We start from the raw sequence: 21,615 nt of genomic DNA on the forward strand, positions 1-21,615 counted from the left end.
CACCTACTCACTATCTCTTTTGTATTTTACTATATCAAATATGAATTATATTGGTCATATATTATAAAGGACAAGCAGGGTGCTACATGTACATAACTTTTTTGAAGCACTTGCCCAGTCGGGCAAGTGAATTCCTAAATAGTTGGAAAATACTTGGCCGAAAATATATTTCACTTGCCCGTAAAAAATCTTTCAAAATGTTTTACTGCTTCAAAAGAAAGTAGTGCGGTGTTTTTTCCTCTCATTTAAATATGAACTGGCCTGTGTACCTTGTATTTGTAATATTTGGGTTTTTTTCAAAATGATTTTATCTTGCCTGCCATGACTGAAATTAGTGTCAATATGCCATTTTATTAATTTCCTCTATCCTACTTTTTCATGTACTTTTGTATATGACCAAGGCACAAAATAAAAAAGGGAATCACTGAAAATAACTAAAGAAGGAAGAAGGAAAGAAGAAAGAAAGAAAGAAAGAAAGAAAGAAAGAAAGAGAGAAAGAAAATGACAAAGAAAGAAAAAAAGGAAAGGAAGGGAGGGTAAACAAATGGGTGAAAGAAAGAATGAAGTCTGAGAGAGAAAAAAAGGAAAGAAAGGAGAATGAAGAAGAAAGAAGGAAAAATGAAGTAAAGAAAATGAAAGGAAAAATGAAAAGAAAGAATAAAATGAGGATGAAAGAAATATTAAAATGAGGATGGAAGAAAGAATAAAGGAAAGAAAAAATCCTCTATTCTTTTAGATAAAGAAAAAACAAGAAAGGAAAAAAATCCTTTATTCTTTTAGATATATAGAAAAAACAAGAAAGGAAAGAAAAAAATCCCTTATCCTCTTAGATATAGAAAAAAACAAGAAAGGAAAGGAAGATTAATTAATTTGTCAAAAAAGGGGACAAAAAAGAAAGTTAAGAAAAAAGGAGGATGAAAGAATGAAGAAAAGAAAAAGGTTTCCTTCATTCTTTGGAAGAAAGAATTAAGAGAAACAGGAAGGGAAGAAGGAAATAGCATTGAAGGAAAGAAATAAGAAGGGAAAAGAAAGAAGGAAAGAAGAAAATAAAGAATGAAAGAAAAGATGAAAGAGAGGAAGGAAAGAATGAAGGGAAGAGAGAAAGGGGGAAAAAGAAAGAAAATACTGGAAGAAAATTTAGAAGGAAAGAGAGGGAGAAGGAAGCAAAGAAAAAATTAAGGAAAAAAGGATGAAGGAAATAAAAAAGAAGGAAAAAAAAGGAGAGTAAGAAAAAGAAGGAAAGAAAGAAAAAGCAATGGGGCATAGGAACACAATTTATGAAGAAAATAAATGAACACAGACTTAAAGAAAGGAAGGAAAGCTAGGAAATTATAGGAAATAAAGATAAATGGAATAAAAAAAAGGAGGTCAGGAAGGATAGAAGAAAGGATGAAGAAAGAAGAAATGGAAAGAAAAAAATCAGAGAAATATCAGGAAGGAAAGAATAAGGGAAAAGAAAAGGAAAAAAGAATGAAGCGAAGAGAAAATGGAAGAAACAAAAGAATGGAAGAAGGAATGACAGAAAGAAAGAAAAGAAAAAGAGGAAGGGAGCAAAGAATATTTTAAGGAAAGAAAGAAGACAGGAAATAAAGAAAAAAAAATAAAGAAAAGGAAAGAAAGAAAAATAAACAGAGAGAGAGAGAGAAAGGATCAGCAAAAAAAGCCAGGAAAGAGTGTAAATGAAGAAAGATGGAACAAAAAATGCCAGCAGGAATGATTGAAAAAAGGATAGAAAAAAAAAGGACACAAAGAAAATAAGGAAGGAAGTAAAAAGAAAGAAAGACAGAAAGAGAGAGGAAGAAAGTTCAAAGATCAAACAAAAAAATCCAATCATCTATTTAACACATATCTTACTGATATTTTTTTTTTTTTCAATATATCTTAAAAATTGTTAGAAAATTAAATGTTTTAGAACAAATAATATTTCAAAGCAAGACAATGTCCAGGCCTGCAACGTCAAACTAAAAAATTAGATGAATCATCAAGGCATCACACACACGCAGCTACAAGTTTGCACTAATCACAAGACTTAAAACGAAAGCTGAAACAACTAGTTATGAAAACTCGATTACTAGTCTGATCACATCACCAAATCAGTAATCTGAAAATCCATATAGATATAATTATAAAAAAAATCCTGCCGATTTGTGATTAGTTTGGTGGAAAAACTATTTTGCAAGTGAGATTGTTCACTCTGATTGATCGGGAATGTACAGGACCAGAGTGCAGGTGTGCACGGCCTGCCACACGCAGGAGGAAGGCCCGGCCACGTGCACCAGCTACAGTAGTACATGTTTGTATGCTGACTTTGTGTGTGTGTGTCTTTGTGTGTAGATCTAAGAAAAAAGCGCAAATCGGCTTGCAATATGAATTGAGGGAAGTTGTTAACTTTGTTTTTTCTCTCTCTCTCCTGTCTTTTTTCTTGTGAAATATGTGAAAACTTTGTAAAATTTCATTTCACAGTGAGAATTTGCTTGCCCGATTCGGGCAAGCAGTTTTTGTTTTTACTTCAAAGTACTTGCCCGACTCTAACTTTTACTTGCCCCGGGCAAGCGCTTATGTCGCACCCTGACAAGTCCACTCCAACAAAAAGTTTATTTTGATAAAAAGAGAAAAATCCAACAAGCATAACACTAAAAATTTCATCAAAATCGGATGTAAAGTAAGAAAATTATGATATTTAAAGTTTTGCTTAATTTCACAAAATAGTTATATGCACATCCTGGTCGGTATGCAAATGAGGAGACTGATGATGTCATCCACTCACTATTTCTTTTGTATTATATTATATGAAATATGAAATATTCTAATTTTCTCCTCATTGTCAGGTGAAAAAACGATTAATTCCTCCCTGAACATGTGGAATCAGCATTGTTTAATACTATATGGTTTAGTCAACTTGGACCTCATTGTCAAATCTGCAAAAAATGAAATATAATTTTAACAATAAAAAACAAAAAAAATATGTGTAGTGAGTGAGGGACATCATTATCTGTCTCATTTGCATGTCACTGCGTTGTGCAAATCGCTGTTTGTGAAAAATAAGCGCAACTTTAAAATGTCATAACTTATTTTGTATCAGATTTTGATGAAATTTTCAGTGTTATGTTCGTTTGATTTTTCTCCATTTATTCAAATCAACATTTTTCTGGGATGGACTTGACCTTTAATTTGTCCTCCTTGCAATGTGAAACAAGGTTTTAATTCCTCCCTGAACATGTGGTGTCGCCATTGCTGCAACCTATTGTGATTCGCGAAGACGCTTGCTGTCAAATCTGGAAAAAAATATAATAATCGATATTTCATTTAATAAAATCCAAAAGAAAAAGTGAGTGAGCAACATCATGAACTCACTCATTTGCACATCACAGTGTTGTGCATGTACAGGTGTACTTATACATGTACATGTATTTTGTGAAATATAAAAAAAACTTTAAAATGCTATAACTGAGAAAACATTCTTTTTTCAACAATTACACAAAAAGGGGCGTAAGCTATCGCCTGCAAGGCAGCAAGCTTCGTCAGACTTTGGTTGTAGCTGGTGTTGTTGCAAGAGCAGGATGACATAGCGTTAGAATGGGTTCATACATGTAAGTGGAGGAGAGAGCGTATTGTCCTATTCAAGGGGGGTGAGGGTGTGAGGGGTTCCGTTCTGCTGGAATGTGGATCGCCTCCCCAATCCCATCTGGTAGGCTTGTTGTCACGAGCAAGTATGGAACTTTCCTTCCAATCAATGAAGTGGTATAGTTAAGGCAACACGATCACTGATAGCAGACTTTTTCTGCGAGGAGGATGCCACTTTTTTATTTGTTCTAGTAAAAGGTGCAGAACTTTCATTCTCGGCTTATACCTGATGTTCACATTTTCTGGTTCCAAACTTCCTGCCAGTTTCACTGAAATATAACTGTCACAGTCCTTTTAAGGAATTTGTGTAAACAGTCCTCAGTTTTCCGTTTACATGTGGGATGTACTAGAAGGGCATGAGGTCTCATAGCTTTGGATAAATTGAATCTGTGGTACGCCCTCTGCAATGCTTCTGAGGTCCTTATGACGTAACGAGTGGGGACCATCCCTATTCTGGATTCGCAAGAACTGCTGACACTCTTGTTTGGTTGCTGTTTGGAGGGAGTTTTATCTGTCTTCTTCAATGCCCAGTCTGGATACCCACATCATCTGAGATAGAAGTATCGATGTGTTCCTCTTCTTCTATAAGGTCACATTCCTTGATCTAGCTCTATCCAAGAGGGTTCGGAAAACACACCCACCTTTTGGTGGAGAGGGGGTTTGGACTTGAAATTGAGGTAATGGACGCTGTGGGTAGCTCTCCTGTAGACGACAAATTTGGTTTTACGGCTCTGTAAAAAAAAAAAATTCCCAGTTGTAATGCTTCATCATGCTGCTCTAGCAACAGCGCCAGCTACGACGAAAGGTCTGATGAAGCTTCAAGTGAAAGCTAACCAAAAAAGGGTGAATTTTCATTTTTAGGAGAAAAAAAATGTTTTTCTCATACATGTATCTACAAATCAATCAAATGAATATTTTCAGTGAAAAAAATGCTACAACTTTCTTACTTTACTGAGGTGTTTCTATCTGCGATAATGGCTTATTCTTGCAATAAACTGAACAACTCTTTGACATCAACTTGACGACATCAACTTGACGACATCAACTTGAAACTTGAGACCTGTCTCATGTGTGGGTGTGACAGTGATCTAATGAAATTCTCATGTCACAAGTTCTAAGAGCTTGTTAACTTTCACAATAACCAATATACATGTATAGATAGCTTGTACAGGGACATGTAGATAAAGAATCAAACTTTGTTAATCAATTTGTACGGAAATGGCAATCTGATGAGTTCATGAAAGTTTATGATAATTTCAAAATATGAATGTGAAATATACATTGTATTGCAGATCTGTTGGAGGCAGGAATTTTAACTGCTTGCTTTTGTGAATCCATTCATTTTCTCTTTATTCATATTTTGACAGACATATGAGCTGAAAGGAGAAAAGGAGTTGTACGTAGATAAACAACGGGCTGCGTTTCCTTACATGACACCTCCCGCCATCACACCTAAAGTCAAGGTTATCCTGGCGGGAAACAATATACCAGTAAGAGCATTTCATTAATACTCTTTATGTACTTTAACCTCCATGTATTAATGTTAAAACTAAGGGGTGTTTCATTTTAGTTACAGACAAATTCACCAATTAAAGGAGCATGACGTGTTAGGGTGTGAGCAAAAGGTTTTCCTGATGTTTTAGCAGTTCAATAAAACCTGTATATAAAGACTACCCAGGGGAGAGGAGAAAAGCCTTACTAATGAGCAGATGGCCGATTTTATATAGGTGTCTCCCACAAGTAGACATGTTGGAGGACAAACAATAAAACCCTGTGCATCAAACCATTTTATGGGCTAATGCTCAGGTTTTCCATTGTTATGTTTTCGCTAACTTTCGAGGTGTTGTACAACACGAATAGCAAATACTCTCATTCGTGCAATGGTGCGACATTTCGCATTTGGTGAAAGAGACACTCTATTCAACGAGGTGCGAGCCGAGTTGATAGAGTATTTTCCTTCACCGTATGCAAAATCTTGCACCATCACACTCATGCCTATTTGCTATTTGTATAATAGATGATGATGATGATGATAATGATTATGATAATAATGATGATGATGATGATCATTATGATGATGATGACAATGCTGCTGATGATAATTGGTAATTTCATTGCTTTATCAGGTGTTAATGACCGACTTTGGGTTGAGAGTTTGGTGGGAAGGAAGTCGCACCGTCAAGATCCAGGTACCACTCCACCTGAGGAATGAGATGTGCGGACTCTGTGGTAACTTCAATGAAGATATTACTGATGACTTCAAACTTAGAGATGGGTCTGTGGTTAGTAGATCTTGATCTCTTGAGCCCCACCTCCTATATTGCCTTCATTTACCTCTTCTGCTGCTTACATGTAATTTTATAGTTATTTTTCTTTTCCTTTCTCTCCCCCTTGTCCTCCTCCTTTTTCTTTTCCTTCTCCTCCTTCTCCTTTTTCTTCTCCTCCTTCTTTCTCTTGTTCTTCTTGTTCTTGTTCTTCTTCCTCTTCTTTTTCTTCTTTGTCGTCTTCTTCTTCTCCTCCTTCTTCTCCTTCTCTTCCTCCTCCTCCTCCTTCTTCTTCTTCTTGTTCTTCTTCTCCTTCTTCTTTTTCTTGTTCTTCTTTTCCTCCTCCTCCTTCTTCTTCTTCTTCTTGTTCATCTTCCTCTTCTTCTTTGTCATCTTCTTCTTCTCCTTCTTCTTCTCCTCCTTCTTCTTCTTATTTTTCCTCTCCTTCTCCTTGTCCCTCTCCTCCTCCATCTCTTTCTCCTCCTCCCATCCTCCTCTTCCTGTCTTAATTTTCTGATTCTTTTATTCGTCTTTAAGTGTTGTTTCAAATTCTAGTTTAAATCAACTAAGGTTAAAGTATGTCTACATGTAATTGTCAGAATACCACCCATAAAATTTAGAGGGTTTTTTTTTTCTTCATTTTTTCTTTCATTGAACTGACTATCGTCTTCTCTTCTTCCTACATGTATTTTACAGTATACTATGCATTTTTACTTTGTGTATGTAGGTGAGCAATCCTACTGAGTTTGGAAAGAATTGGGTAAATTCTCCGTGCCTTGCACCGTGTACATTCTGTGATCAACCGACCTCTTGTGACAACAAAGCGGCCAATGTACGCTCGGCGGCGGTAATGACGTGCTCCGAAATGACCTGTAAGAAACCTCCCCACGATCTCTTTTATTTTTAAAATGATTGTGACGATTTGTAGCAAGAGTTGTGAAGGTCTGGGGATTTGTTATGTCTCACATTAGCAACACATTCTTTTTTTTTCTTAATTGCCAAATGTACATTGTTATTGAAATGTATAAAAATGTATGTCTCTGAAAATTTGGTGATTTTTTTTTGTTTAAGTATTATGTTTATTTCCCACTTCAGCAAGATATACATTTACATACAGTGTAATAATACTTACATGTTCATGTATATAAAACATTCAAACACATCAAAAATATATATTGAGTGAATTAAGACAGACAAATTAAAATGGGTCAAATTGGTAACACCTTTTCCTTTCCTATTTTCCTCTTAAAGCTACCTTCGCCACCTGTCTTGGTAATATGATTGACAATTCCATGTACGCGGATGGTTGTACTCTCGGCATGTGTGCCACTGAAAATGACAATGGCTTGTTCTGTGAGCTGGTTGCTAGCCTTGCAAGGGATTGCGAATCGATGGGCTTGCCAGTTGAAACATGGAGAAACTCAATATCACGATGCGGTAAGTTCTTACAGTGTTCACTGCAAGCGCCTACAACCTGGCAGTAGGCTAGAGTAGTCCCCAAGGTATGTATGTATGTACATGTATGCAAGACTAATGGTTGAACATATCAGTTGTAACAACTTCCATCTGGACCACTGCACCAAAGAAAACTAAATAAATAATGCAATCTAGTTTTAGATCAAGTAACTTTCCTATCCTTATAAACCTGGTAATTTACATGTACGTGTTTGAACTACTTTCTCGGGTTTCAACCAGTTCTCATCGAATTTGGCACACAAAATTGATCTTGAGTTACAGACATGCACAACCCATTATCCAAATGTGGTGGATGTTATGTTGCTAAGGTAACAACATTAGGTAGGGGTATAATTCTATGACATTTTCTCCGCTGAGAATTGCTCCACTGTTAATTCCATGCCCTAAAGGAATGACCAACTCTAACCCTGGATTTAACACTATACCTTTTCCTAAACCCAACTCTAAACCTATATGAAACTTCGCTGATGTGGTTTACGGTACACCATGTGAAGTGTTGTAGAAACAGTGGATAGGAGAAGAGAAGAAATGGATAGGCGAGAAAGTGGAGATTTGAGAGTAGAGTTTTCTTTCTTGAAAGTAGTCCTGAAAAGGACTGTAAACCAGGAAAGATTGATGAGTTGAGAACAGCTTGAGTAGTAGAGCTAGTGAGGAGATGCTGGCTTGAGTCGGCGAGTAGAGATGATGAGTAGTAGATATGAAACTTGTAAAACCCTATTGCAACCCTAACCCTTTATGGGTATTCATCACTTTCAGTGATATTTTTAGTTCTGAGCCAATCATTTCTTCGAAGATATCTTTGTTTGATGAAATGTTCCTCTCTTCTCTCCGCATCCATGCACAGCTCTAACGCCACCCACCGGTACCATGTACGAGCGCTGCCTCTCGCCGTGCACCCCGAGCTGTGGCAGTCCCGACATGGCGGAGAAGTGTGACTTGATGTCTTGCGTAGAAGGCTTTTCCTGTTCCCCTGGCCTTGTCTTCAATGGGGAGACCTGTGTGTTTGAGAGGGAGTGTGGATGCATCGTGGACGGAGAGCTCTATGACGTATGTCTAATCTTTTCATTTCTTGACTAAAATGTTATGTTTGAATTAACCTTTAGCTTTAGCATAATGTCTTATAGATAATTTTGCTAACCAGATTTGATAAGCATTTTTAGTTATAATTTGATAATTATGATAATCATAATATCATATTTAGCCAGGGTAGCCACTTCAGTTTTGAAAACTGTTCTCCCGTTAGGTCTGGCATGGACAAACAAAAACCGAATCAGCAGTGCTACATGTTAGGCCCGTTTTGAAAGTCCATTTTTGATGCACGTGTACACGGCGTGTTTTTCGGTCGTGTACACGTGTACACGTTGTAAACACTGAGAGCGAGTTATGTTTTCAGTGTTTCCGACATGTCGACATGGACCCGCATCAACATGTCAATGTGACATAAAAAAGGGTCTATATAGCCTAAGTCACGGTTTTAAAGCTTACCTGAGAAGTTAGAAGTATCAATCCACAAAAATTGGTGCAATTAAAAAGTTTACTCAGCTTAGCAGCGCATTAAATTAATAAAGAATGCAAAAGAAATCAGTGCAGGGCCCTAGCTAGCGCCGACGATCGTTGGATGCGCATTTTGCATACTGTACCGTACATGCATGCACAGATCGTTGCAGAATTAAGTGTAACTGAAGTTATCGATTGATTTTCATTATTTCATTGCCAATTTGAGAAGCGTTTGTTCGTAGGCTTGTTGCACATGTGTACGAGCGTATAACACGTAAGTTGTAGCAATGATCGCTGTCGCAATTGGTGATTCTCAAATTGGCTCTGGGTGTGATTGGGCAACGCTTTCGAGACCAGAGCAGACCCATTTCGTGGTATAAAAACTTGAGTCTCCAGAATGAATGTGAATTAAATTGGCGATTTTGGAAGTAAACTTACTCTACATGTAGTTTAATTGAAATATATTGACATATTAGTGATTAAAACATGTGCAGTGTCTGAGAACTAAGATTTAATGTGAGGCTGTGAGCTTGTTCACTGACTTTACAGTCCCATGCAAGCTTTATGCAGATGCTACCGTGTACACGGTGATGGACTTTAGTACACGTGCACTGACTTGACCGTGCGTGTACACGTGTACCCGAAACGGGCCTACTACATGTAGTATATAGTATTAGTAATAATAGTAATAATAAACACTGTGCAATGTATAAATGTGCCTTGTTTTTCTCATAAGGCCCTACATTTAAATACTCTCATTTTATTTTTGTAGTATAAATAGATACTAAATTATATTATTACATTTACATGTTGTATCAATGAAGAATGGTAATGATAACCATAGTAAGGATTATAATGATGAAATTATGTTAACAGAAATCATTACGATGATAACACCAATTATGATAACATGGTACTATTGAATTAAACTGAAATCAAACTATATTTATGCCTAAACCCTACATGTGATATATACTGTTACAGAATATATTTTGCAATGCAAATTTACATATTATCATCACAAAGTTGCACTACACTTTGCCACTTTAGGATACAATGGTGTGTACAAAATAATGTAGCATTTTAAAATTTGAATTAAAAAAAAAGAAAAGAAACATAATTTGCTTCTATTTTCCCTTTTTTGGCCTCAGATTGGGGAGTCCTATTTAGCGAATGATTGCACAGAACGTTGTGAATGTCGTCAAGAAGGTCACATGGATTGTCAACCAGTAGTATGCCATGAAGATGCAACCTGTGCTGTTGTTGACGGTGGATACCAGTGCAATTGTAATGAGGGCTTCGCTGGTCAGGGTCTCCAAAACTGCTTTGGTAAGCGAGCTTGCATGCCTTGCACCTACATGTATTCTCAATAAATGTAGGAAAGACTATGTAGTTTTACTATTCTGAGCTCTTGTTTTGCTGTGATTTTCCTGTTTTTCTTCATACATGTACATGTAACTTTACTGCACAATTCTACTAGAAGTACTTTGACCGAAATCCTCTCTAATTTCTGGTGGAATTATAGCACTTTGGGTTGGGATGTCTGAGCTTGTCATGTAAATGTTCAGACCATATTTACTTGTGTGTTAAATCATTGTTCGGCAAGTAAAAGGGCAATGTTGCCAATATGCAGAGAAACACCTACAATATTTTTCAATACTATATAGTATCAAACAATATTGCAGGTGTTTGTCTGCATATATTACATATTTCAAGAGCTCTTCATGAATTTCTGTCTTTTGCATCCTTCCCAATCAGCCATCAATGAGCCCATTGAAACCTCTGCCTGCGAAGACGAAGATTTAACATTGACATGCGAGACTGGGTTCATCGATGTCATATCTGTCTTCTACGGGCAAGACTCACGTCTCAGCGCATGCCGTCCAACTGGATTCTTCCTGGGCTCATGTTCCGCTGAGGGCGCCCTCCTCGAAGTCCAGAACCGCTGCCAGGGCAAGGCTACGTGCACGTTCATGGCGAGCACGGATGTCTTTGGCGACCCTTGCAACGTTGCGGCGTACGCGCGTGTGGAGCACCACTGCACCCCGGAAACTCTAGCTAGCGATGTCCCTGAGGTGCCCGTTCGAAGGAACACCCCGCAAGGACGGACCATGAACTTGCAGTGTCCAGAAGGCACCTTCCTGGACATCCAGCATGTCAAGTTCCAGGAGGAGAGTTGCTCCTCAGCTGCCAAGTTGATCGTCACCATGGCCTGTCAAGGAAGGACCCAGTGTGAAGTAGAAGCCACGCCAGTTAACATTGATGCAACCTGTCAGCCTGACAACAATATGTTAGAGGTATGTAGATGTAGATGACTACTTACTATTTTCAGCTACATCTTCCTTCTTTTATTCCTACTAATCCCTTTTTTCAATTGTTTTATTTTTTGTATTTCTTCTTCTTTACAGTTGCTGCATTTACATGTTTTTTTAATATGTGACCTGCCACCCCAAAACCACAATAAGTCATCCAAAATGAATATTGAGATTTTTATTGAGCTTGAAAATTCATTTCCTGAGCTTTACAATGATATATGATACATGTATGTTAAAATTAACCAACAATAACCATTACAAGTACTTGATTGAATGCAGAGGAAATTTAGCAAGAGCTGAAAAAATAAGGAGAAAGCAAGGTTTGAAGTTAGGGGTTCACTCAAGCATAAGATGTGTATACTGTGCAATCTCAGTTAAACTTTCAAGCAGTCTTAAAAATTAGTGTCCAAGATTATCTTGTATCTTTTATTTTATTCAACTTCACGACTTCAAATTTTCACGGTATGAAGAAGAAGAATTGCTCTTTCAGATAAGCTATTTTCTAATCTTTGGATTTCGGAGACTAAATTACTATTTTGGCTATTTACAGAGAACCTTACCTGGCAACTTATTGGTGGTTTTGGGGTGATAGGTCACATATTTTCAATTCCGGATAAGTATAGTAATGTATTTTTCCCCATAGGACCCCTTTTCCTCAGGGCTAGGATGACAATGTAATGCCTTTTGTTACATGAACTCTTAAAAGAAAATTTGTTTGAGTATACCTTTTTTATAAATCACATGTAAGTCATTTTATGTATCAGAGGTGCAAATGGAGGAGTTTTCCCGAACTTGCATAACTATTATGAAAGTTATTATTATTATAGTGGCCAATTTGCAGTACCCGTACATGTACTGTAGGGGTGGTGATTATTGCTCTTTACAAATACAAAAAAATCTCTTTTTTTTCTTGTCAAAGTTTTGTTCAAATTTTCATGTATTAGCTTAAAATTCTGATTTTTCTTTTTTGGATTTTGGATTTTCTTTTCCCCCTGTAAAGAGTAAAAGTTAATGGTTTTATCTTCATCTCCATTTTGCAGGTGACATTCGAGTGTTCTGAACAGCCTGTGGATCGCAGCGATGTCATGGGCCACCCTTGCAACTACAACCCGTGCGTGAACGGCCAGTGTATCGCCACCGACACTCCCATTGGCTACCAGTGCTGCTGCGATAAGGGATTCACCGGTCCCGTGTGTGATAGAGGTGAAGAGATGATAAATAATAAAATAAACAAATAAATGATATAGGATTTACAGTATTTAGCACACATACATGTATCCACCTTGTTACATGTACATGTAGGTGCTCAAAGCACTCCTGTACTACCCCGGCTTAGCTAGGCTTAACGATTCTGATGCTCACAGCTTTTTGAGGAATTACTTCCTGCTGGTACCCATTTACCTCACCTGGGTTGAATGCAGCACAATGTGGATAAATTTCTTGCTGAGGGAAAACATGCCATGGCTGGAAATCGAGCCCATGTCCCTCAGATTGAAAAACAAGAGTCTAACCACTATACCATGACGCCCCCACAAATAACCAGAGTGTTTCTTAAAAATGATAATAATTCGCAACATTATGTAGCGGTTAATACAGGTTTGCTGTGAGCTGCATACTATATTACCTCTGCTTTAGCAGGGGCACGGCTACCGTTATCAGGCGCTCGAACATAAGGGATTCCGGCTACCCATATTGTACTCCTGTGTAGAGAGTGGTTATGGCATATTTTCCCTTGTATGAATTATCAAACAATGTTCACATACATGTATTGTGTGTGATGCTGTTGGAATCGGTTCTTTTTTGCCTCTTTCCTTTAGACTCTATTGAGTTGGATAACAGACGATTGGTTTTGATGACCTACATGTACATGTACCATCAATGATTTCTTGCAATATGGGTTAAATTTGCTGTACAGAACATATTGAAGTGCCAATGTTTTCAAAACACAATATTATGAAAGATTATATATCCTCTTCTCAATATCGCATACTCCCAAAAGTTCAATGTTACAACATTTTCTGTAATATAGAAAATCATGAAGTCCAAGTGATCATAACCCAAGTTTTAAACTCCTTGTACCCCTATATGATATGCATAAAACACTGTGAAATACATGTAAATTCTTCATAAATCAGTTTAATCTCTGCATGGGTCATAGGATAGAAATCTGTCATCTAGATAGACATGTGCACTGATCATATTTTTTTTGCATTACATTTCCGTTCCTTCAGAGGAGGGAGAATGCCGCGTATTTGGAGGGTCCCAGGTCATCACCTTCGACAAGAACCAATACCAGTTCCACGGCGATTGTCTCTATACACTCTTCAAGGACTGCTCCGCCGAGGAGAGCGGACGTGTTCCGATAGAGGTCTCGGTCAGAGGCCAGGTCTACAAGTTTGTCAGGAGCATCTCTTTCATCAAAGAAGTCCACATTAAGCTCGGAACCAGGGTGAGTGAATAATCTCCCCATCGTGTGCTGGATAACAACTTTGAATTTACTGTATGTGTATCAAATTGTTAATATCCATATCCTGTTATATTTATCAAAATAAATGTTTTTGTATTGTTAAAGATAACTACATGTATCTTACGGGGAGGTGAAGTTATCAATATTGCATGATCTCTTATTGACCATGTGTAAATACTTAGTCTTGAGATACTGTATATCTTTTTTGATAACTATTGATAATACAGAGAATAAGTTATCATATAATTGTATTTGTGTAGAGCAGAATACATTGTAGTTTTAAGAGGAAAAACACTGCCTTGTCTTGCAACTTGCTAGCATAACTATTACAGCATGGATGTATCGAGTAGTGAATTAAGAGTGTTATCATTCAAGTGTGCCTATACTACAAGACTACACTTCTCAGAATGTTGCAATCTGGGTTAGGAACCTGGCCAGCTTTGATAAGTTGAGGACTAGAGATGGCGCTATACATGAATGCTAGTTTGTATTTGTTTTAACAAACTAGGAAGGAAAGAAAATTCCAAAGGCATATTTAATAAACATGTATTGAAATCAGCAGTAGATATGAAAATATTATTGTTTAAAGAAGAATAATAGCTGGATTTTTAAAGCAGTTTTTAAAGGTGCCATACATGAATGCTAGTTTGTATTTGTTTTAAAAAACTAGGGAGAAAAAAGCCAAAGGCATATTTACAAAATGTATTGAAATCAGCAGTAGATATGAAAATATTATTGTTTAAATAAGAATGATAATAATAGCTGGATTTTAAAGTGCTTTTTGCCTGAGGATACAAAGTGCTGCTTTTATTACACTGGCTATAGAAGAAAATGCCAAAGGTATATTAAAAAAAAAAGGAATTGAAATCAGCAGTAGATATGAAAATATTGTTTAAATAAGAACAATAATAATAGCTGATTATTAAAGCTTTTTTTGCCTGAGGATACAAAGGGCGGCTTTCATTACCCCGGCTGTAGCCATGCTTCCTACAGTCGCTCTGGCATTTTGGGTACTCGTTCACCTCACCTGGGTTGAGTACACCACAGTGTGGGTAAAATTCTTGCCGAAGGAAAACACGCCATGGCCGGGAATCATAGCCACGTCCCTCTGTTTTAATAAAGAGTGTCATAACTACTAGACCACGACGCCCAAACCCAGTAGTTTCGTAACATATAAAACCATGTAATATTTTCTAAATTGCTTTAAATTAGGGGACTATCCATTAGTTAAAGGACAAGTCCACCCCAACAAAAAGTTGATGTGTATAAAAAGAGAAAAATCCACCAAGAATAACACTGAAAATTTCATCAAAATCGGTTGTTAAATAAGAAAGTTAGGACATTTTAAAGTTTTGCTTAATTTCACAAAACAGCTATATGCACATCCTGATCGATATGCAAATGAGGAGACTGATGATGTCATCCACTCACAATTTCTTTTGTATTTTATTATCTGAAATATGAAATATTCTAATTTTCTCCTCGTTTACAAGTGAAACACGATTAATTCCTCCCTAAACATGCAGAATTAGTTTTGTTTAATACTATATGGTTCAGTCAAGTTGGTCCTTCATTTAAAATCTGTAAAAAAAGAAATAATGTATAATTCAAACAATAAAAAACTAAAGAAATAGTGAGTGAAAGACATCATCGACTGTCTCATTTGCATGTCACTGAATTGTGCATATCACTGTTTTGTGAAAAATAAACGAAACTTTAAAATGTCATAACTTTCTCATTTTACATCCGATTTTGATGAAATTTTCAGCATTACGCTAGTTTGATTTTTCTCTATTTAACCAAATCAACATTTTTCTGGGGTGGACTTGACCTTTAAGAAATTTGCAAACTTTCTGTTAGTCTCCTTTTTCCTTGAGTAATGACTTTCGGAATTAAAGATTATATTTGTGACCATCTTACTTTGGTGCATGGGGATGTTTCTGTGATAAAAATTAAGTGAACTGAGCCCCATTTCATAAAAGAATTGCTATGATAGCAACTCGTGCTAAAATGTCAACTTTCATTTGAATAAGCCAATCAGGAAGCAGAATTTTCACTGTTGTCATGGTAATTGATATCAAAATAATGTATTCACCTTCCCTATTTGTGACAGGAAGTGATCTTGGGCCGGGATCACCTTCACGAAGTGGACGGCTACGAGATGGAAGCACCATTTACCGTTTCTACCACCCGGGCTCTGCTGACTGTTAGACGCGCTGGAGATATGATGGTAAGTCATTTGCTTTTATTCAAACCATTATGGTCAATGTGAACTACCCCTTTAATTGCCCTTTTGTCCTTAGTTAAATTATCAATCCTTTCATCATGAACATTTTAGTTCAACACTCTGACTTTTTTTAATAGATGAATAATATACAGTGTAGGATTTGTATAGTGCACATATCCACCTTGCTTGGTACTCAAGGCGCTCCTACATGTATATTACCCCGGCTAAGCTAGTCTACCGATTCCGGTGCGCACAGCTTTTTGAGGAATTACTTCCTAACTCTACCCATTTACCTCACCTGGACTGAGTGCAGCACAATGTGGGAAAATTTCTAGCTGAAGGAAAACATGGCTGGGAATCGAACCCACGTCCCTCTCATTGAAAGACGAGAGTTTTAACAACTAGACCACGAGGCCCCCATCCAATCTAGAAAGGCAGTAATTTTTAGCAATGGTTGTACATGGAGCGTGGAGCGTTGTGGCCCAGTGGATAAGTCTTCGGACTTTGAAACAGAGGGTCGTGGGTTCGAATCCCAGCCATGGCGTAATTTCCTTCGGCAAGAAACTGATCCACAATGTGCTGCACTCAACCCAGGTGAGGTAAATGGGTACCGGTAGGAAGTAATTCCTTAAAAAGCTGTGTGCGCTATGAACGCCTAGCTTAGCCGGGTAATATAGGAGCGCCTTGAGCACCTAACAAGGTGGATATGTGCGCAATATAAATACCCTATATTATTATTATTATTACATGTACCTGAAGGGGACTGATTGAAGATAAATTGTTATATTATTTTTGTACATTTACAGGTGGTTACTACGAGTGATGGAGTGACCATTGAGTGGAACACCAAAGGCCAACTGTCCATCCGAATCCCCAAGGACTTTCACAAAGCATGTGGTCTTTGCGGAGACTTTGACGGCGATGCCACCAACGACTTCAAAAACAGACAAGGACAGCCGGTATGCATAAGAGGAAAAATAATGAAAACACAATGACGATAGTGCCTTATTGTTTTTTTGTTTTTTTTTGTAGATGCAGCTTACAGCACTACCAACTCTCACTCATTGAGAGTGAGACTTACTCATTTTGATCCTTTCTCACTCTAAATCTTTGTTTCATTTTGCATGTATTTCTATTGATCTCACTCTCCCCTACGTGTAGGGACAGTGATTTTCCGCGATCGCGGAAAACGGACGGAATTCACGGAAAGGGCCTTTTGAAACGGAAAGTGGCATTTCAAACGGAAAATCACGGAAAACGTATTTTCCCTCAAAATACACAGAATAGCAACAGAAATTACTCCAAAATCACAACAAAATGAGAATATTAAATGGCCAAAAAAACCCAGAAAACACGATCTCACTTCGCTACTATCATGACAATTCACACATCGTGACTGCACTCGACATCAGCACACTCGATTGTACCCCGCACCGGCACCGTACCCGTACCCGGCCGGCCGGGTTGGGCTTCACATGCACACATATCGTTCAACTCCTTACACGGTCGTGTGTTGCTGCCCTCTACGTTTGAAGATGTAACAGCACGATATCGTGGTCTTAAAATCCAAGATGGCGGATTGGCAATAGCCGTTGACTGATGATAACGATGTCCAAAAACCCCCAAAATTATCAATGAAATATCATTTCACCGTGAAATAATGCTAATAATATGAAAGGTGAGGATGTATGCATGCAAAATGGGTGTGTAAAAATATTTTATGCACCCGCATAGATCCGATTAGAACGGATTTTATTGTGTTGTTGGTACAGTAGCAGATACAAATTTTGACCAGTGCGAGTGTGCGTGTTGTGATTTTGCTATTTAATGTGTAAACGGAATTGTCACTTTTCCGTGTGTACAAAGTCTATGGGGAAACGGAATTTCCGTTTTCTGACATGCTGAAACGGAATTTGAGATTTTTTGAAACGGAAAAAGCAATTTTTTGAAACGGAAAATCACTGTCCCTATACGTGTAATTACATGTATATAATTGCTTATGTTATACATGTACAATGTTGGCAGCCCTAAGCTTATCTTTAACCCTAACTAGGCCGGGCTTTTTTGGCTGTTCTGTGGCCGGGGGGGGGTTGATTCAACCCCCCCCTGAGATCTCGGCCGCCGATCACGCGAGCGCCGCAAAAATTTGCACACTGGTAGTGTGCGATGTAATCTACAAGGCTGTATGGTAAAATTTTCAAAAATAATGAGATTTTATTTTATATGAATTAATTATGCTAATTTATGCATAAATCATACTTTTTGCTCTAATTCACTAAATAAAGCTCCTAGAATGCTAATTTTTGGTAAAAATATTCTTCGTAACATTCTTAACAATCGCAATTGAAAAAAACTTCGGTTTGGAAATCATTTTCTTATGTATTTTATTGTTTTATGAATTTCTTATGTATTTCTTTGTTTTTCAACCTTTTGTTTTTCTTTGTTTTTTTCACCAGATTTATTGCACAACCTTTTTGAAGCATAATTATGCTAAAATCAATTGATTTCAGCTGTTTAAAGTAAAAATAATCATATCTTTATGAATAAGATGAGAAAACTCACTTTGCATTGACTTTGTACACAAAATCACGTTTTGGAACAATTTTTGGTCTGACATGCACTTACGAAATGTTGCGTAATTTCGGAACCGCGTACCCGGGTGTCGTAAATTTGGTCTCAAAAGATGCGCGAGACTTAAAAGTATAAACTCTGCGAGTGGCGCGGTCAAAAAATTTCGCGCGGCGGAATGATCGCAGAAAATGTTGAGGGGGGGGTTGATTCAACCCCCCCCCGGCCATTTTAGGGTTAAGGAACTCCTGCTTATGAAAAGATAAAAGTTGGCCCGTGCAATCGATTCAGCTGCACTCTTATAACAAGTACCAAAGAGCTGAAACTTCTCTGGCATTTTGAGGGGTACATGGAAAGTGTACATGTACGTCAATAAGCTTATAAAAGCACACAGTATATTTACCATATTTTCAAGTGCATTATGGTAGTCTAAAATAATGTTTGGAAACACTGTCATAATTTTGTCATGACAAACGTTTTGGAGTTAGCATTGTAAAGGGTAGTGGAAAACATTTTTACTGAATAACATCTATTACAAGACTTTATTCACAAAATTCTGCATCTTGGCTAAGGATCCTGGTGGGTGTTTCATAAAGCTGTTCGTAAGTTAAGAGCGACTTTAAGAGCGACTGGTGATCCTTTCTTGTGGTAAATGGTACATGTATATTCATTGGCGATGGTTTAGCGCGTAAGAAAGGTTAACCAGTCGTTCTTAAAGTCGCTCTTATCTTACGAACAGCTTTATGAAACGGCCCCCAGGGCCGGTAATCAATCCAATACTTAAGCCAGAATCTTAAATTACTTTACTCAACCTCTGTTGCCTGGTGAGATGGTGACGGGACATTTACTCCACCGATAATTGCTCCATGCTCTATTCCGTTAAAGTCTAAGATATAGGTTTAGGGTTAGGGTTGCAATAGAGTTTTATGTTAGGCTTAGGATAGGGTGTAGTGTTAAATGCAGGGTTGTAGTTGTTCATTCCTTTAGTGTATAGAATTTACAACAAAGCAAATTGTCACCGCAGCAAATGTCATGGAGCCGGTGAGAAATTATTTATTTATTTTATTTATTTGGTCTTCTTTATATAGGGTTGCCCTTTCAATATCGAGTATTGTTCTGCCAAGGGGTCCTGTCTATACAGATAAAAACATTGAAAATATACACAATAAATTACAAAGTAAAACCTTACATAATACATGATAATGATAAACAAAACAAAAATAGCATTATACTTCGAATATTAATCACATTCACGCATATACATCCACACATGCGTGCACACACACACACACACGCCTACACAAATTGTTTTTCTCTGTTTATGTTTAGCTCCAAGGTACCACTGCTCTGGCTCGGGCCTGGGCTCACAGCACTAGGGATTGCACCATCTGCCAAGGATGCCAGAATATCGATGCCTGCACAAGAAGAGCAGGATATCAGCCAGATGCACTCCAGATTTGCTCCATCATCAAGGATGAAAATGGTATGTCCTTAATAAAGGTCAACACTGTTAAGTCTTGTAATCAGAGGGTCGTGTGTTCGAATCCCACCGTGGCGTAGCGTCCTTTGGCAAGGCGTCAATCCACAATTTGCCACTCTCCACCCAGGTGTTCACAAAGATTTAAGTGATTTATGATCTTGGCTGTCGAACGCGTGAGCGAGACGACAATTGACATGTGCGTTACCCATGGCATAATCTATAATAAGATCAGATTCTGTGAAATATCTCATTGCTAATTTAATATGCTAATTTATGCATAAAATCAAAAGTTTGCTCAAATTAACTAAATAATGCCCCTAAATTTGTTCTCTTGTGAATGAATTAATTTTCAAAACTGATTTTGATTTCTTTTTCTTCAGGGCCATTTGCTGACTGCTTTGATGATGTTGACCCCGAGCCGTACTTTAATGCATGCATGCAGGACCAGTGTGCGTTGCTTCCCAAGCAGGATCTCCGATGCGCCCACTATGAGGCGTATGCTGATGCCTGCCAGGTCAGGAGAGTCCAGCTGCCAGGATGGAGAGATGCCACAGGATGCGGTAAGTCATTCATAAGCCAATATGATTTTTTTTGTTTTATTTAGACTTAAATGGGCAATTCCATAAGTGTTAGACGGGACATTTAGACAATAATTTCTAGTCTCTGGGCTGAATGCTTGAGCAATGAAATTTTTTCTTTGTGGCAATGCTAAAGTCATGTGAAAAATTACAAGCAACTAAATTGTTTGTTGTGGGTGAATTAAAGGCAAAAATGTTGTGGAATGCACAGGGATACTGTACAACACGCAGCATCTAAAGATAACTTGATTATTAATAATATTGTTATTTAGTATGTATGTAACTGTTATCCTTTCAGTCATTCACCTTCACTTGTTTACAAACTCCCCCAATGTCATCTAAGAATTCCCAAACCCCCAATACCATTTAACTCCTAAACCTTGACCAGAACAGAGCAACCCTCAGTACGTCAGCTAACTTCAAGGAACAAAATTTCTAAGAAGTATGACTCACACTTTCAGCCCCAGTCACTTGCACAGAGCATCACCACACCCCTTATACCAGAGAAAGTTTGATAGACAGTTACCTGTAGACCAATCAGATCAAGTTTAGAGATCATTCCCACATTAAATTGTTACACCCCCAGAACTAATGATATAAATAAGACTTCTTGATTCTTAGAGAGATATACAATATAGAATACTAGACCAACACTCATCCAGATAGACTGACTGACTTCAAGACTTAGACGTCCATCAAATATTATCTGAACTTCACAATCTCAATCTTATGCTTCTAAATTATTTCTTGTCATCGTCTCTTGTTATATCTGAATCTTCATGTACTTCGAACTGTAAACTGTAACTGATGATTAAATACCCAGTGATTTGAACTGTATAACTTTCTCCAAAGTTTCTTCATTACGCTTCCCTTCTAAATTATGATTACCGATCCCAACACGACAATATATGTAAATATAACTGACATAGAGACGACTGCTCATTCCTCTGTTTATTCTTGTGATAAATTTCACTGAAGTCTGCAAAAGGAAAGGAATATAGCTCCAAACTTTTAGAGAAGTTAATATACTTTTGGGCCTCCTTTTATTCCTAGTTTTCCAACTGTGTTCCCTTTGCTGACCTATTGATGATGATGATAATATCTGTGAATTTTTGTTGA

General features: G+C 37.5%; 1 protein-coding gene across 1 annotated transcript in view; it reads left to right on the forward strand.

Annotated features, from left to right (window-relative positions):
- Positions 1–21,615, forward strand: part of LOC129271797 (uncharacterized) — a 130,486-nt gene that overhangs the window by 102,123 nt on the left and 6,748 nt on the right. Inside the window, exons 66-78 of the mRNA XM_064106821.1 lie at positions 4,992–5,114; positions 5,751–5,906; positions 6,616–6,760; positions 7,140–7,325; positions 8,209–8,411; positions 10,013–10,190; positions 10,620–11,158; positions 12,217–12,379; positions 13,408–13,625; positions 15,757–15,873; positions 16,677–16,829; positions 19,768–19,921; positions 20,299–20,478. Of these exons, the coding sequence (XP_063962891.1) occupies positions 4,992–5,114; positions 5,751–5,906; positions 6,616–6,760; positions 7,140–7,325; positions 8,209–8,411; positions 10,013–10,190; positions 10,620–11,158; positions 12,217–12,379; positions 13,408–13,625; positions 15,757–15,873; positions 16,677–16,829; positions 19,768–19,921; positions 20,299–20,478 (2,515 nt within the window). The remainder of the gene's footprint in view (positions 1–4,991; positions 5,115–5,750; positions 5,907–6,615; positions 6,761–7,139; positions 7,326–8,208; positions 8,412–10,012; positions 10,191–10,619; positions 11,159–12,216; positions 12,380–13,407; positions 13,626–15,756; positions 15,874–16,676; positions 16,830–19,767; positions 19,922–20,298; positions 20,479–21,615) is intronic.

Source organism: Lytechinus pictus, chromosome 11 (genome assembly GCF_037042905.1).
Source record: "Lytechinus pictus isolate F3 Inbred chromosome 11, Lp3.0, whole genome shotgun sequence".
NCBI classification, from domain to species: Eukaryota; Metazoa; Echinodermata; class Echinoidea; order Temnopleuroida; family Toxopneustidae; genus Lytechinus; species Lytechinus pictus.